General features: G+C 30.4%; 3 protein-coding genes across 3 annotated transcripts; 1 reads left to right on the top strand and 2 right to left on the bottom strand.

Moving 5' to 3' along the window:
* Window positions 1-11295: 11295 nt before the first annotated feature.
* LOC108485551 (protein MIZU-KUSSEI 1-like) lies at window positions 11296-13126 on the bottom strand. Its single transcript, XM_017789405.2, has one exon. It carries the CDS (start codon window positions 12401-12403, stop codon window positions 11630-11632), a length of 774 nt encoding a protein of 257 aa, XP_017644894.1. The 5' UTR covers window positions 12404-13126; the 3' UTR covers window positions 11296-11629.
* LOC128285590 (uncharacterized) lies at window positions 13062-13662 on the top strand. Its single transcript, XM_053023312.1, has 2 exons — window positions 13062-13281; window positions 13403-13662. Exons 1-2 carry the CDS (start codon window positions 13063-13065, stop codon window positions 13538-13540), a joined length of 357 nt encoding a protein of 118 aa, XP_052879272.1. The 5' UTR covers window position 13062; the 3' UTR covers window positions 13541-13662.
* A 1123-nt stretch (window positions 13663-14785) lies between these two features.
* LOC108485071 (probable calcium-binding protein CML15) lies at window positions 14786-15689 on the bottom strand. The gene has a single exon (XM_017788931.2). The coding sequence runs from the start codon at window positions 15543-15545 to the stop codon at window positions 15063-15065; it is 483 nt and encodes a 160-aa protein (XP_017644420.1). The 5' UTR covers window positions 15546-15689; the 3' UTR covers window positions 14786-15062.
* Window positions 15690-17826: the final 2137 nt, after the last annotated feature.

Below are 17826 nucleotides of genomic sequence, written 5' to 3'. Positions count from 1 at the left end.
GCGACTACACTGACCTTCATGCATTACGACCTGGATATCTCCCTGTACAGGGCTTCAATACTGATGCCGTTTGTTTCTATAGAAACTAGACTCAAAAAGGAATCTATAAATATATGGAATGACTTCTAAATGTCTCTGGTTAATTTATAATGAATTTCCAAATTCAGATCAAGGGATCCAGAAACCGTTCTGGCCCTGTCTCACGAAAACTTTAACATCTCATAATATACTTTTCATATTAACGTTTCGTTACTTTCCTATGAAAATAGATTCATCAAGGTTCGATTACATAATTTATTCACTATTTAATTCCATTCCTACTATTTTTAGTGATTTTTCACATCCACATCACTGCTGCTGCCAGCATCTATTTTTAAGGTAAACTTTACCTATTTCATGATCCTTCATGGATCAACTAGAGTTTGTCATACATATATCAAAAGTGATCATGAATAACCATTCCCATGGCTAACCGTTGCCAACATTTCCATACCTCTCGACGGACAACATACAAAACGATTATAATGCTATGATCAAAGTATATTTAAGCCATTTTCGCATGGCTATCCAAATTTACACAATACCGAAGGGTTCATGACCAACAACAAAAGGGTGGTCCTATACATGCCATTTCAAAGTTCAACCAAAAGTATACCAAAAGGAGCTTTGATAGTGTGGGCGACTTCGACTTCAAAATCCGAGTCCGATAGCTGAAGAACCAAAATCTATAAAACAGAGAATCAAAGAAACGGAGTAAGCATTAAATGCTTAGTAAGTTTTGAGCAAAGAATTTAGACACAACCAAAGTATAGCATTCATGTAGCTAAACAGATAATTTCATATGCACAAATTTTCAATATCATACTTACTTCACATTACCAACCCTTATATTCATACACAAAGATCAACTTAGCCAAAGGCCGGTAGCTCATTTATCAACTGAGTGAATACTTATTTGTAAGGGCTCAACTAATTCAAAGCACATACGAAACATACCTCAATGTTGGGATGTTACAAGCGTATTAACTGAAATTTTTACAGCAAGATCGTTCATTCCCGAATCACGTACCTTCGGAATTTAACCGGATATAGCTACTCGTTCAAATACCTTCGGGACATAGCCCGGTTATAGTAACTCGCACAAATGCCTTCGGGACTTAACCCGGATTTAGTAATTCGCACCAATGCCTTCGGGCTTAGCCCGGAATTAGTAACTCGCACAAATGCCTTCGGATCTTAGTCCGGATATTGTCACTTAGCACAAAGCCTTCGGGACTTAGCCCGGACATCATTCGAATAACCATGCACATTTAACAATAAATCATGACACATTCGTATTTCATTTTCATTAGCAAAACTCAAACACAAGACACTTATCACACTTGCAATTTCGGCTCAATAGCCACACACAAAGAGCATGATTTTGATTTGCTTAAAACATGATCTAATCAAATCATAATTTAAGCTCTATTACTCAAGAACTTACCTCGGATGTTGTCGAACGATTCCGATGGCTATTCGACCACTTTTTCCTTCCCTTTATCGGATTTAGATCCCCTTTACTCTTGAGCTTAATTAAACAAATAAATTGATTTAATCATTTGAGCATCGAAAAGAGGAACACAAGGCACTTAGCCCATATTTATACATTAGACATTAAAGTCGCATACATGTGAAATCATGCATCAACTCAACATATTAACCCACACTAGCCAATTGTCCTAACCAAGATAAAGGCATCAATATGCTTGCCTCTAACCGAATGCATGCAACACTAATCTTCTCATGTGGCCGAGTATGCATGTATATGTTGAGGCCAATTATACGCTTAATACTTCCTACAAGTATGGTTACTTGTATTGATTATATATCGTTTCATTTCAAATTCAAAACTCGGCTAATACGCATTTATACACTAGTAATCAAATACTAACATTTTGCATTTCATCTTACTACCATTTCACATCTACTTTTCGCCATGGCGAATGCATCAAGACACCATTTACCCTTGCAAGGCATAAATTTCACCATCAAAACTAACAAGCTTATAATCCCATGACCGAAACCTCTAACAACACCAATTAAAATACTTCATGGGTTTGAGGTAAAACCAAGAAAGAAACTCATGAATATCGAGATATAAGCACTAACATTGTTCATCTAGATTTAGCATGACACAACATCCATCATCCTTATATTTACCATAGCCGAAAACCTTACTCATTCCAAAATTCAAATCTCAACTTGGTCACAAAAATAACTTGATATCTCACCAACACAACATTAACACCAAGCAAGAATGATGCATCCATGGCGAGTGTCATTTCCATCACATAGCAAGATTTAGACCATGGGCTAGGTAGAACTCAAGCTAACAACTAAAACATGCATGCATCTCATGGAACATCATCAAACATACCTTAGCCTAGTTACATGCATGGTCGAACCTCTTCAACCTTTCTTCTTCCTTCCTCCTTAAAATTTTCGCCAAGGATGAACCAAAGGATGAACACTTTTTTTTCTTTCCTTCAACTCACGGCAATGGGGGACAATCACACACATCCTTTCTTTTTTTTTTTTGCTTCTCATCCTACTAACACTAATATTTTATTGCCCATGCTCTTTATTTTATTAATCCTTACATAATGCATTACCCCAACATGTTTATGACATGTTTTTAGCCATAACATCTTGTCCACCCATGCTCATGGCCAGCCACTACATATTAGGGGGGAAAATTGACATGCAAGTCCTCCCTTTTGATTACATGCACTATTAGGTCCTTGTAGATTAGCCTATCACATTTCAAAAATGTCACCCATAAGTCCTTTTGACTAAATTCACATGCAATTTACTAAATCGAAGCCTAAAACTTTTACACATTCATAATCACATATTTTAGACAATAAATATCACATTCAAATAATTTGGTGACTCGGTTTAGCAGTCCCGAAACCGCTTTCCGACTAGGGTCACTTTAGGGCTGTCACAGTTAGGAAATTACAAGAATGCCTTTTCGTAATTAAAATAAGTAATATTATTCAAGAGTATTTTAGCCTTTTCACTTTTAAAAAAAACATATGTTCCATTACTTGTTGTGTTATTTTTAAACACACATTTGTATTCTAAATTTATGGTTTCCACGCGCATACACGTGTGATAGGAATTCTAGTATTAATAATGTTGTTAATTAAATTGGTGACACAAGTTAATTCACCAACTCAACACTAATTCATAATTATTGACAAAATCATGATAAATAATTACAGTGCATTTAGTATTGTTTATATGATACATTTATGTGTTTAAATTTCATTTTATTCACAATTTAATCTATTTTTTATTTTAATATCGTATATATTTCATGTGTTATTATGATTAATTAGTTTTAAACCATACGTTTCATTATTTATTGTATGTTTATTTTAAACACACATCGTGTTTTAAATCCTTGGCTTCAATATGCACACGCATGTGGTAGGATTTCTATTATAATATAATATTTATATATTTTATAATTAAATTTAGTTGAAATATATTTTAATTATTTAATTATTTAAATTAGATTGAGCAAGGAAAAAGTTTTTAAAAAATTTGTCCAAACTTAACCCTTTAATGAGTTTACTTTAAAACTTTTAAATAAGACTTTTTAAAAGATTGATTATATAAAGTAATTGGCCAAACCTTCAAGTTATAAGAGAATACTATATTTTTAAAATTCATGGTTGATCCTTTCGATAATATTGCTTTCAAGATTCGAACTTGAGTACTCCATTTGAAAGCACAATGGCATGACTAAGGTGCACACTATTGACCCAAGTTTTTATGGGTGGTTTGGTTTTTACTTTGACCTATCAAGACGAGTCCAATATTTGGAAAGTTTTAGAATACAATTTACTTAAAACATGGTGATCCATTAAGCACTCCAATAACTTGTATTTTATTAGTGTAATTTGTTTCTACGGATAAGAGTTTAAATTCTATAAGGCTATCTTATTGATAGACTTGAATTTGAGTCGTTGATGTAAGAGGAGCTCAATTATAAATAAAGATATTCCCCAACCTCATTTGTATTATTCAACATCCAGTAATTAGATTGAGATTATTTTACTCTTAAAGCTTTTAATACCTTAGTGAATTCTTTAAGATTTTCAACTTTAAGGGCTCATGTTGATTAAGGCAAATTGAAGTGAATTCTCTGCCTAGGTTGCACAATTCATTTGATTAAAGTTCAAGCCTGTGACAATTGGTATCAGAGTAATTATTGATTTCTCGATTTCATGTCAAGTGTCATGATGAGTGAGGTAGGCAGGGTGGACTAGTCATAACTAAAGAGTCTGTGATAAGGGCGTTATTAGATTAGATTGGAGAGAATGACATGCTAAACACTCTAAAAAAATGGACAAGTTGCATTAATATCGCGTTGGTAAAGAAAGGGAAGGATTTTGGGTATATAAACTAGGGTACCCTACATGACTATTTCACTTAACGCTTGTTGATTATTCATATATATATATATATATATATATATATATATATATATATATATATATGAATTTGCACTAAATTTACAAAGTAAAAGTAATTAAAAAATAAAGTGAGAAAAAGATTTGAAAGCAAAAATAAAATGAATTCACATTGATTAATCAATATCGAAATCGAGGTTAGATGATGGTATGAGGGATAAGTACATTTAATGTAACGTTGAGACATAGTTTAGTGTCCAAAACATATTATCATAATGACATGATAGTGTCCTGAAAAAGTAAGAAATCATAATGACAAACAGAACCATGGATGTAACTTCAATTCATTACAACTTTTTGCGCAATACCCAATAATGACCGAGTGGACTCGGGAGCTATTTCACTCCACCGAGTTATTTGACAAGGTGAAGAAATATGAGAGATAAAATGAATGGGATTATGTCGGGTCGGGAAACGGCGACACCTTATTCTTCTTCTTATTGCATGCCAAAGTGTTTTCCTTTATTTGGGGGGTAAAACCATTTTTATTTGTACTAAATAATTTATGTATGATGAGCCATTCCCACCACTCATTTTGCTTTTGCAAGAAACAGAAGGCAAGCTAGGACATGGTGTTGGGACATTATTGTCGTGTTGTCCCCATCAATATGGACATATTATCTGCATTTTTGGTATCTTTCTACAAATTTCCCAAGAAAATGACAGAAAGTATCTGCTTTTCTCATTGCATACACGACTCCTTAGTGAAATGGTTTTGTCTGGCTTGGATCATGAGTCGCTTGTTTTCTTCACTACAATTAGTATGAGGTATTCCCATTTTTTACATGACCCATACTCACTTCAAATTGAAACAAAAGAAGAAACATCTGTCCAATAAAATTTCAGATCAAACCAACTTAGGAAGAAAAGCAGATTCGCGAGGAATACAAGTAAAAAAAAAAAAAAAAGGAAGTTGAAAGGTAGAGAGAATAGATACAGATGTAATAATGGCGGAAAGCAAAGCAAAGAAGAGCGGCCTAATGACTAGTAAAGCAGCAAGCATCTTTTGAATCTTTTCAAGAATGATTAGTAGATCATCAACTACAAGCAAACAAAAAAATAAATATCATCACACCTCGATTTCTGTGCTTGCTTTCTTTTATATATATATATATATATAAGTATAACGATTGTTTTAAAAAGAGTATACTTGCACATTAAATCCTCTTTTATTTAAAATCTACAAGTAACTAATAGTATAAATGAATAAAGTTGTTAAAGATAGAAGAGTTGGGTTTGCTTTTCAACAAGTATAAGTTTGAGTTGATTCATGGGTATGGGGAAAGATTCAGCGGATAGATAGAATCCTTTTGTAATTTAATTTAGGTTATTTTTTAAAATCAAAATAAAAAATGTGAAGTTGAAAAGAGGAACATAATGTAAGAGCCGGCAGGAAATCAAAAGTGAAAAGCAGTCAACAAATGAAAAGGGATTTCTTTTGTCAGGAATTGGGATTTATTTATTTGCTGTTGATGACTTCTATGATTAGGGCTTAATAAATTTCTAGGGATCAATCCGCACAAATTTGTGCACCAAAAACAATCATTGGTCAAAATTCCTTACCATTTTCATAAATTGTATCTATATATTGGATCTGAAATTCATTTTTATTATTATTTTAAATAAAAATAATATTGGATCAAATTGCCAAACAATCCTAATCTAAACAGGGAAAGGAAGGGCTAAGAAAAGCAAACTTATTATAATCTATTTTATTTCTAAAATATATATTTTAAAATTAAAAATATTTCGATATCAATAACCAATCATTTGCATACACCCATCACAATAAAGATGTGTACTCATCATTTGGTCTATTAGAAGCTTACATCACCACCCTTGTGTTCTTCTTTTAACAAAATTAATGGATGTCCTATTTTTCTGCCAAGCTAACTCATGATGTTAAATTCTGTGAAGGAGTTAAAGCATTTAATTTATATTATTTGGACATCATATAATAATTGGATGAAAATAAAATTATTAGTATAGTAAGTACACTATTTTGTAATTACAAGGATTTTATTTCTTTAAATGCTTTTGACTAATAAAAAGTCATGTTAGTAATATAAATTATAATTACATAATTACATAGGTTGAAATATGTCATAAGCCCTTGTACTTTTTATAAATTTGAGATTTAATCCCTATACTTTAATTTTTAGAAATTTAGTCTTTCTACTTTTCAAATTCAAATTTCAATTGTTACCATTATTAAAATTAATTTGTTAAATTCAAGTTCATTATAATTTTAGAAATTTAGTTACATGGTTACCAAGTAAGTAACTTTTTATTTCAAAATGTCACATCAACAAATTTAACAAAAAAAGTTTTAACTGTGTTAACAACTAGACCTAAATTTTGAAATCTAAAAATAGATTAACTAAATTCATGGAAATAAAATTACAAGGACTAAGTCTAAATTGTAAAGAGTACATGAACTTATAGCATATTTTAACCTAAATTCAAATTCTTAAAAATATTAATTATTATGAAATTATCAATAATACTTAGGAAAAAACCATAACAAATAACAAATCCTAAAATCAGATTGCATACGGTATATAATACATTAGACTAAGAATGTATTCGACAATACAATTGCTAATACAATTTAAAAATATCTTATCCAATTTATCTAATTACTCTAGCATTCCATATTTGTTGGGTTATTCTCTATCTTACATTAAACAAATACTCCTTATTATAATCAAATGGTCATTGACTAGGTATAATTGATTAATATTAAATTATGTATAATTTAATTAATTAATTTTAGTATAAATAATTTATAATAGATATTATGTAATTTAGTTAATTATTTAGTAAATTAAAATATATAGGAAATTAGTTCTCATCAATAAAGTTTTCATATTATTTAAATGACATTAACAAAATAGCAAATAATTTTATCTTAAAAATAAAATATATATATCCTAAAATTAAAATACCATTATTATTGTATAAAATATTTTTAAACTTATATCATATACAAGCATATTTAGAAAGTAATATGATAATTGGATTTGAGTGTAATTATTTGTAATTACCTATGTAATTACATCAATTTTCACTCTCCTCTTAAGAATTGAATAGTATAATCCAACTACTAGAAGGCTTTCCAAATGCACTTTAAGTGTCTAATTGAGTTGGTATATCCTATCAGTAAGATCTCAACTTAATTGAAAATTTATCAAAAACTCATTATTTTCATAAACTAACAACCATTACTATGAGTGTTGCTTTTTTTTATATATTTTATATAAAATCTAAAAAAAATATACATACACATGATAGGATCATTTATTTTAAGATCACTTAACCTAGTCGATAGGTTGGTTTTGTTAGAAGTTACCACTGGAAGTTTGTTCAGAAAAGAATCTAGTTGAGAGTGCATTTTTGTAAATAAAATTTAATTCAAGTGAGTCACTTAGTTTTACTGCTAAGATTTTAAGGGAAGATTTAATGAAGAGTGATTTGAATTTAGTATGAGTGTGAGGTTGCTATATGGTGAGTTGTAAGACTTAAATTATTACTTGTACATGTTGAAGAATAAGGGATTGACCCTTTAAACTAGGCCTCACAAATGTAGAAAGAATCTGAAATGCTTAATCAATTTTTTAGTGTTTTTTTTTTTTTTCATTTTCACCAATCACTTATTATTGCAGCTGAACCAATATTTTATAAACTCATGAAAAGAAAACTGTTTACTTGAATTTTTATATTAATTTTTATTAAATATTTATTATAATCTTTAATTTTACCCATTGTAAATTATGATAAATTCCTGGAAAAAGCATCATGAATATGATTATGACTCAGCACAACACAATAATAAAAATAATAAAATATACTATGAAATAACAAATGAATATCTTAAAAGTTTATATAAAATTATTAATGTATCAAAACTTATATAAATATGACACAAGTATTCAAATTATGAGATTTTAAAAAATATTTTCTTTGATTATTACTTTTCTTTTCTTTTCTAAAATATTAAAAGTTTGAAAACAGTTGAAAAGAACATGCAGTAAATTTTAAACTAAAAAAGTTATACCACATTCTCTTAAAAGCTAAAGTTAAAAGGTAAGTTTCACTCAAATAAGTTATAGGGAATTTAAGTATTTAAAACTTTTTTTTTCCTTTTGAAGTAACAATTTTTGTGAATAAATATGTAGAAGCGAGGGGTACTTGTTTTGCAAAACAAAAATCGTGTGTTAAATAGAACTTGAAATTTTGGCTACTTTTTCAACTACAAAATTAAAAGTGCAAAAATATAAAGATGAATATCGAGATTATTTACGTAGTTCGACTTTAGCCTATGTCTGCGGGGTTTTTCCCAAAATAATAATTTACTATCATTCTCGTAGTACAACCAACGATTTAAGTTCTAATACTAATCTAACTCTCATCAATTTAACAATCTCATCATTGTACAAAAACTAGATTACTCTCCCATTAACCTCCCCCTTCAAAAGCTTAGTTTTATAACTCTTGAGACTCCTTTGATTACTTACAAAAACAATGCACACATACATGTTATTGACTTGAACGAATTTGTGCTTTATCAAGCTCTTAATATCTCATTTATTCTCAATCATCACATTAACTTAGACAAAACTTAAGTTTTGCTTACGTAAGAGTTATAATCTAATCAATTTTCTATAAAATAAAGCTAAAAATCAACATAATATGATACTTCCATAAAAGTCTTGATATGATCCAATGCCTTCAATTATAGAAAGCAGTTTTACTTGTTCCGCAAATAACCAATTTTAAACCATAAGAAATCAATCTACAAGTCTTCGATTTCATCTCAATTGGTCTTCATGTTTTGGACTCTAAACCTTCAAAATATTTTCAAAACAGATAGCCTAATGCTTTTGTTCTAAAATATGTCAAATTGAAAATAGACAAGAAATGAAATAACATTTGAAGTTATAAAATAACCGCAAATTTTTTATGCCTCCAAATATGTCAACAAAATATGATAACTTGTATATGCATATCATATATATTTAAAATATTAACCGTTTAAGAAAAAAAAACTAAAAGTTATTGAATATCAAAATCCTAAAACATTAATATATATATATATATATATATATATATATATATATATATATATATATGTCATGTTAATCATATTTAAATATATTATTTATTGACTAGATAAATCACATTAAGAAATTGCAAGTTCACTAGCAGACGAGCTCTTTGGAGTTGAAGATATATTTGGCCGAGGAAGAAAATAGTAGGAATGAAAGGGAATTTAAAAAAAAAACTATAGCTCTAATTTAAATTAATGAAGGGTATGTTTGATAAATTATTAAAAATTTACTTCATTAATTTTTTTGAATATTTAATTTTTATATGTGTTTAATAATCATAATAAATTTTCATTTAGTTCAAAATTTAAAAAAAAATGTTACAATAAAATAAGTAGGTATATAATTACTTATCACTTGATGTTGAAAAGATTAAGTTGATTTTTTTATAAAAATATATTAAAAAATTTTATTTTGTGAAAAATGAAATATTCAAATTTTTATATTTAATTTTTATCTAAAATAATATAAAATATTATATTAATAAGATTAAAATTATGAAATGAGTAATTTACAAAACTTAAAATTCATTATTAAACAACATAATTATATTCCATTCTTAATTTTATTAACATAACAAACAATTTTATAATATAAATTCAGCACTTATAAAATTTTGAACTAAAATACTTAATTTTTCAATATTTAATTTTTAGTTTATCAAATAACATTAAAATCCTAATACTTGTCTAAGGGTTTTGATAAAGTTGGTTAAATTTCAGTTGATTCGGTTCCAAATTTAATTAATAATAAGTATATATTATTCTATTTAAATTAAATTCTAATAATATGAAAGTATTAATATAAGATATTTTTAGATAGTAAAACTATTAAGTTGATCTCGACTCTTTGATAAATCGTTAAAAAATTAAACCAATAGGAAATTAATATTTTCAATTATCTAATATTTATTCTATAAAGTATGTGAAAAATTATTAGTAAACAACAGCTACTTATGAATTAACAGAGAATATTTTCAATTAATTATTTTATTTTATTTTATCATTATATTATCCTATAAATGCTTTAGGTTTAAAGTTTTACTTTGTCTAGTGAAATATTTAAAATTAAGGAAAAAAATATAGAATACAACTTTGCATAGTTTAAAATTTATATTTATTTCTTATTTTATTTTAAGTAATATATCAAATGAATTTTATAATTTAAATTAAGTATTTAAAATTTCAAAATTTTTATTTTTCTGGCATTTATTTTTCAACACTTTATTTTTTTTCATCTATCAAATAACATGTAAGTAAATTGTTTGAAGAAAAAAGACTAATATTCTAAAAAGCCGTTAAACTATTATATGTGGTTTAAACAAGCCCGTATATTATTTTTATAGTTGAATAAGTCCTTAACTTATACTTTTACCCACAAAAGCTTTTAATTTTAATATTAAAATAAAAATAACTTTAGCTAAAAAGCCCTGAAATTCAAAATATTTTTATTTTAATATTAAAATTAATCACTTTTATAGGTAAAAATCATATGAAAGGAACTTAATTAACTATTTCAGGATTTGTTTAAATAAGTGTAATATATAGTTTAAGGTTTTTTAGTATATTAACCAAAAAAATTAGAGAAGGCGATTGGGTCCGACCATGTTCGCCCTCAAGGATATACAATGTTGAAAGAAAATGGTTTGATGAGTAGGCCGATTTTAAGTTTTAACATTGAAATTAAAAAAAGAAAAGGATAAAGCAAAGATAATGATTGATTGCACTAAGCTCAATCTTCAATGTCTTACTTTGGTAAAGCATTGAAGAAGAAAACTATACATAAATATTTATAATGTATTACCCCTCCATCTAAACTAAAAAGAATACAAAGAAACTAGAGACCTCCATTTCCATGGCCGTAGAGTACAGTAAAAAAGAAAGATAAAATATCAATCTGGTATACCCCATCTTAAAGCTCCAAAAAAAAAAAAAAAAGGAAAAATACATTGAAAATGAAGTTGGTTTAATTCAGAGCTTCCATTGGCGACGACTTTCACACTCTAAGCAAATAGATGCTAAGTTCAGGAGCTCCATTGCTGTCAGGATTCATCATATAGAAAGCTTCAGAATCTCTTGACCCAATAATCCTCTCGAACTTAGCCCTCATATACATTAGCTCACCATCGCCAGCTTCTGGTTCAGTCAGTGGTAAAACCCCAGCTCCCATGGAGATTGGTTCAACAGCTTTAAGGATCTTCCATTCTTTAGGCCCACAGTCCCTCCTTGTTGCAAACCCACATTTCTTTCCATTGCAGTAAGTTCTCCACACTGGCTCTTCCAGTAATCTCGCAGCCTTTTTCTCTTCATTGTCTTCTTTATCACACTCCAAAGCAATGCGTACCAACCCAGACGCCATTTCTCGAACCAGGACACTAATGGGTGTGGCGAGTTCAACGAGGAAAGCTGGTGGGGAATTGGGTTCTTTCTGAAAAGCAAAGTGAACATGGCCACGCCTGGAACCAAAAAGGGTGCCGACAACTCGAGGTCCAAGAAGACCTCCAAAGGGCGGGTTGGAACGGTTCTTCCCAAAAGCAGTTAGAACAGCTCGAAGCCTTGCGATTGCAACTGCTTGAAGCTTCTTCCTGGGGGTTGGAACACCCACATGGGTTTTAACTTTGATGTTTTCATGCTTCTTGTCTTGTTGATCACTGGGGTTTGAAGTTGGCTGCTTGAAAGTTGAAGGTTGTTCGACATCGTCCTCTTCGGTTCCAACTTTTTTGGTCCAGTGGAAGTGTATTTTGGAGGTGTCTTGAGAGGCTTTCGCCATGAATGGATAGTTGTGGAAGGGAGAAAGAAAATAAATGGGAAGGCCGGCAAGTCTGAGGTTGCTCTCGTTAAAAATGGAGTGAAAAAGAAGAGAGAGTGATATAGAGATTCTTTATCTTTTACTGATCATATATGCGGGGACTCCCCCCATTACCTTAGTGCAAGAGAATCCTGAGTCCTGACAAAACAAACATAGACTGCCCCACCAGCAAAAGAGATGATAAATTTTAATATCAAATATATTTAGTTTGATGAGTTCAATATAATACAAATCTATTGGTTGGTATGGAAAACTAGAAAAGAAGAGAAATTGTTCAAAACAAAAAATAAAGAAGAGGGGACAATCTGTGCGTTACTTCACTTTCTTTGTGGGGTAAGAGAGAGAAGATTTTGCTTGACTCATCGACTCTTTTTTGACTTGAATCCTAAAGCAGCGAAGGGTATGTATGTGCCATCCGCATCCGCATTGGCAGCCCAAGCCACACTACACCCATCCTTTTACTTTTATTCTATTTATGTCCACTTTACCTATCTCTTTTCTTCAATTTCTGACTCTATCATGTTACATTATTATCTCACACTCCCATCCCATTCCCATTCCCATTCCCATATGCCATTAAATATTATATAATTATTATATATATAGTAGGTTTGAAACAAATGCAGATTAGGGAATGTAGCAGGCTGCTGCAAATATTACCTGAATCACTACAGCTTCATACTCCCCCTTCAAAAAAAAAAAAAAAACTCCCTGCCTGGCTTCTATTCGGACTTGCACTAATCAGTTATGATTCCAGACATTTCATGTCAGATGCTCTGCCTGCCCCGCCTTACGTTATTCTTTTTTATTATTATTTTATTGGTTTTGAGTTCTTTCTGGTAATATGTTTCTTTAGTAATATTTATTATTTTTGTCATTACGATAAATCAAACACGAATCACAATGAAATGATTCAATTTTCATGATTTTAATTCTTTTTTTTTTATTTTATAAATGTAGGTTAATGGAGGAGTGTGTAGAGAGAATGAAGTGCTCAAAATCCACCAAGAATTGGAAGAGCATCCATTGAAGAGACCAAGAAATCAACAGTTGCAAACCCTGTTCAACTTCAATCCAACAATTACCCAAATAACATAAGCCTGGACACAAATACAAAAGATTAAATTTTTATAGTTAAAAGAGAAAACTAAACATCTCTTCTCTTTCTTTCTTTCTTTTTGTATGAATTGAATAAATTACAAAGCTCACATTCTAATTTATTTGTAGGCTTCAAAGAGTTGAAAGAAAAAAGAAAAACTAAATAATTGAATAAAAAGTCCAAGTCAAATCCCCCCTTTGAGAAAAAGAAATCATCGTCGAGTTAAATTCATCTTCCCAATAGAATGGGGAGAAATCAGCTATTTTGTTTGACCTGCTTGGATATCTTGTTCTTGTTGTCTTATGGGTAGCAACTATGCTTGATCTTGGGGCTTGTGGAAGTTGTGTTAAGTCCAAGCATGTCGAGGGCATTGGACATAGACAACAGAAAAAAGGTGACTTATTGATTGCATTGTGGGCAAGCTCAGGTTGGGACAAAGCAAATGCCCATTGTTTAGGTCAAGAAAGACAGCAACTCTTTATTTCTGAATGAATTACGAATATCACCTAAAAGCCTATTTAATATTTTTAAAAAAACTAATAAAGTAAATAATTTAAGTATTTATCTAATAAATAAATTATTCAAAGAAAAATAATGATAGCTTCACTTTAATAAAAAAAATAGTGATCAAATTTATCTAGATGACGATAAACTAATATATTAAATAAAAAATTTACTTATATTTTTTTTATATGTATATTAAAACTAGAAATGATTGGATGAAACTGTCATTTTATGTTATCCTTATCCTTTTTCGATAAACTAATTTTTAGTATTTTTAATTGAATTTGAATTTTGTAAGAAGATAAAAACTGAAAATTAGGACGAAAAATATAATTTATCATCTTCCTATTGAAAAGGGATGAAAATGATGTGGAATCACAATTCCATACAATTCCTTCTCTCAAAATCTCTTCAATTGTCCGAGGATTAAAAAGAAAATAGATTCATTAGCCAAAATAGTTGGCTTTGAATAATTACTTTTTTTTTTCACTTTTGATCCAACAAAAGAACCAATTTGAATATATTTAAAGATGACTTGAACTAAAATGGAATTTGATTTATAGTGGGTTTGGATAGATGATGTGTTTACCGATAGTTAATATAAAAATAATAGTGATAGTGAGATTAAATACTGTAATGTGTAACAAAAAATAAGCTAAGCACACCATACCCCCACCCCCTTCCAAATCCACCCTTAATTTCTTGATTTTTGTCAACCTGAAAGCATGGAAGCAAAAGGGTGTGAAAAACATGGATATTTCATTCCTTGATCTAATATTTACAACTATCAATATGTATATAGTCATCTTCATCAAACTCAGCCAGACAAGAAAAGATGACATAGACCTTGACGGAATGGAGATAAGGGGTAACAAGAAGTGGTTTCATGTGGCCCTTCAAACGAAGCAATTTGCCTGGAACATTGTTCTTGGAAATATTATCAAACATTTAACCGAGGGATCAGGTTCCTACAACAATCCCCAGAAGAAAAAAGAGTAGAAAAGATCAAATCTAGGGTCATGATGACAGACTAATACCTAGAAATTCCAGGGCTGATTTTCCCATTATAGAAGAAAATTCAGTGAAGCTAATGACACCATCCCCATCGGAATCAGCCTCTTTAATAATCTCAGTTAGCTCTGAATAGGTCAATGGATATCCCATTTTGGCCATGCAACCAGCGAGCTCCGCTGCGGTGATGTATCCATTGCCGTCACGATCAAACAATTGAAACACCTCCGTTAATCGCTCTTGGTTATTCAATATTTCTCCAGTAAGTTCAGGCAATATACTGGCTAGTTCATCAAATTCAACCGAACCATTGCCGTTGGCATCCATGTTGGCTAACAAAACATGGATTTGATCACCTGATGGCTTGATCCCAATCGATCTTAGCAGTGCCGCAAGCTCTAGAATCGTTAGGCTGCCATCGGAATCCATGTCGAACCTTGCGAAAATTTCCTTTAATTGACTTAGGTCATCTTCTCCTAATGGCTCCATTTTCAGCAAAACCCAAATATACTAACCAAAACCAATAAATTATTTGTTAATGTTGGTGGCGGCTTCGGATCGCAATGAAATGAGCAATTAAGGAGAAAACCATCAAGGAAATCAATGTCTTCGGTTTGTTATGAGTTTGAGGTTCACATCTATGTTTGGAGTGGCATTAAAAATAGAAAGGTTTTTTTTTGGGGTTCCATTATAAATATCAATTATTCCATTACTACTATTATTAAAAATTAATAAATATAAAAATATAAAAAAACAGTTTCATTAATTTTTTTTAGTTCGGTCCAATTAATCTCTATTGATTTACGGATTAATAATGTCTTTCTCCAAATTAATAACCTGACCAACTCTCAATCCAATTTGATTGAAACTTGCAGTTTTATCCGTCGTCCCTCCTATATTTTTAAGCCTTCACTTCCACTTTAAAACATAGGCTTAAAGGGGAAAAGAAAAAACTGAAACACTAAAAAGAAGAAAATGAAAGACGAGATATTAGAGGTGGACCACGAAGAATTATAGATTGAAGAAGTCGAAAGTCTTGTCCAAATTGTCCGACCATGATGGAGTGACGCCATATTATCTGCACTCCTTGCCATTTACTTTATTATGATAGTGGTTGATGATCACACGTGACACAGATAGATATGGTGTTTGGGAAGGCAATGCCATATTATTCAACCTCCCATTATTATTTTAACCTGAAGGTGTTTTTACTTATATGCAATTATACATCTTCGTAAATTATGGTTCTGAAGGGTATTCATTCATGGAAGTTCTTACGTCATTGATTAGTAATATCAGAGAGATTAGGAAGATTTGATATTTAATTTACGGAAGTGTTAACTGGTGAGGTGAATAAAGAGAAGAAGGTTTGGTGAAGAAGGAAGGAACAAAGGTTGGAAGGATGTCTTAATTTTCTTTGGAGAGGAGATTTGGTAGGTTGAAGCAAGTCTATGAGCTATTTGCATTACTTTTTGTGGATGATAAATTTGGCTATATGTCTTAAAATTGTTGACGTGGAAATCTGATTTTGATACATTTGATAGTGACAATGATATGATATTCTATGATGGGGCATGTTAGAGTGACTAACAATTAATTATATTGAGTTTCATGTGGTCCTCATATAGCTTTAGCGTTAATAGAGATGCATAGTTCGTTAGATTGAGGTTCATAAGCTAACCATAAGTGAAAAGGCACATAGTTCATCAGGTTGAGATTTGTAGACTAACCATTAGTAAGTTGTAAGGTCCTGGCCCCCAAGACAAGTGTGGGTCATAAAGTGACCTTTGCGAGCCTGGTGAGGAATTCGTAACATGGGTATCTGTGATGTAAGTGTCTTGAAGTTTATAATGAAGTGTTGTACATTGTAAACATGCTCTCAAATTAAGTGTGAATATATATATATTTTTTAAATTTGTAATTTGAATTTTGAATAATTGAAACTTTTAAACTGACTAAATTTATAGCGTGAGGAATAATTTTTATATGCATGTTCATTTGAGTTTAATGATGAAGTTTGCAATATATGAAATGTGTTACGACGTGTTGGTGTTGGTTAGATTCCCAATGAAATCGTTATTGTCTTTAATATTTAGATAAACATGTTGTGTATTAATTGGAGGAACTTTTTTGTGTATAAGTAGTGATGTGCACGGGTGCACGTGATAATTTACCTAGGATGATTCATAACAATCGAAGAGTTTCATCTTGTTTATAAATAGGAATAAAAATTTTAGCCACGTAACCATCTGTTTGCTAAATCTTTGGATTTCTGCAATTTCTTTCTCGTTTGTGTTCCAGGTGCAATTTAGTTTGTTAGGTTTCAATTACTTTAATTTTCTTATATTGTTCTTTGGTTTTTTTTTATTGTTAGCAAAACACGGTCTCTGATAAATCGTAATATATACATATTTTTACTCCATGCTTGGCATATTTATGAATGATTTTTCCTTGGTTTTAGTGAATTTGATGCTCCTAATCCTTTAATTTCATGTTTTATACTCAGGATGATACGAGTAACTCAGCCCAATTCAAAGGCCATAATAGAGATGAGTTTAGTTTTCCTCAAGGCCCAATTACGATATCCAAATCCAAACAAATAAAGTCAAAACTCAACTTAGTGGTTCAAGACTTTACCACAAAAAAAATTCAAGAAGAAGAGTTGAAGTTTCAAGACAATAAATTTTGGAGTAATGATGAATTAGAAGAGACTAATTATGTTTGTGGGCCTAAACTCTCAATCTATGACGACAAGCCCATGTGGAAAATG

Source organism: Gossypium arboreum, chromosome 12 (assembly GCF_025698485.1).
Source record: "Gossypium arboreum isolate Shixiya-1 chromosome 12, ASM2569848v2, whole genome shotgun sequence".
Lineage (NCBI taxonomy): Eukaryota > Viridiplantae > Streptophyta > Magnoliopsida > Malvales > Malvaceae > Gossypium > Gossypium arboreum.
This window is presented reverse-complemented; position numbering and strand designations above follow the sequence as displayed.

Bases quoted from the DNA above. Each gene is read 5' to 3' on its own strand.
- LOC108485071 (XM_017788931.2), bottom strand. From the start codon at position 15,545: ATGGAGCCATTAGGAGAAGATGACCTAAGTCAATTAAAGGAAATTTTC.
- LOC128285590 (XM_053023312.1), top strand. From the start codon at position 13,063: ATGCAGATTAGGGAATGTAGCAGGCTGCTGCAAATATTACCTGAATCA. The intron at 13,282-13,402 runs GTAATATGTTTC...TTATAAATGTAG, and splicing joins TTGGTTTTGAGTTCTTTCTG to GTTAATGGAGGAGTGTGTAG.
- LOC108485551 (XM_017789405.2), bottom strand. From the start codon at position 12,403: ATGGCGAAAGCCTCTCAAGACACCTCCAAAATACACTTCCACTGGACC.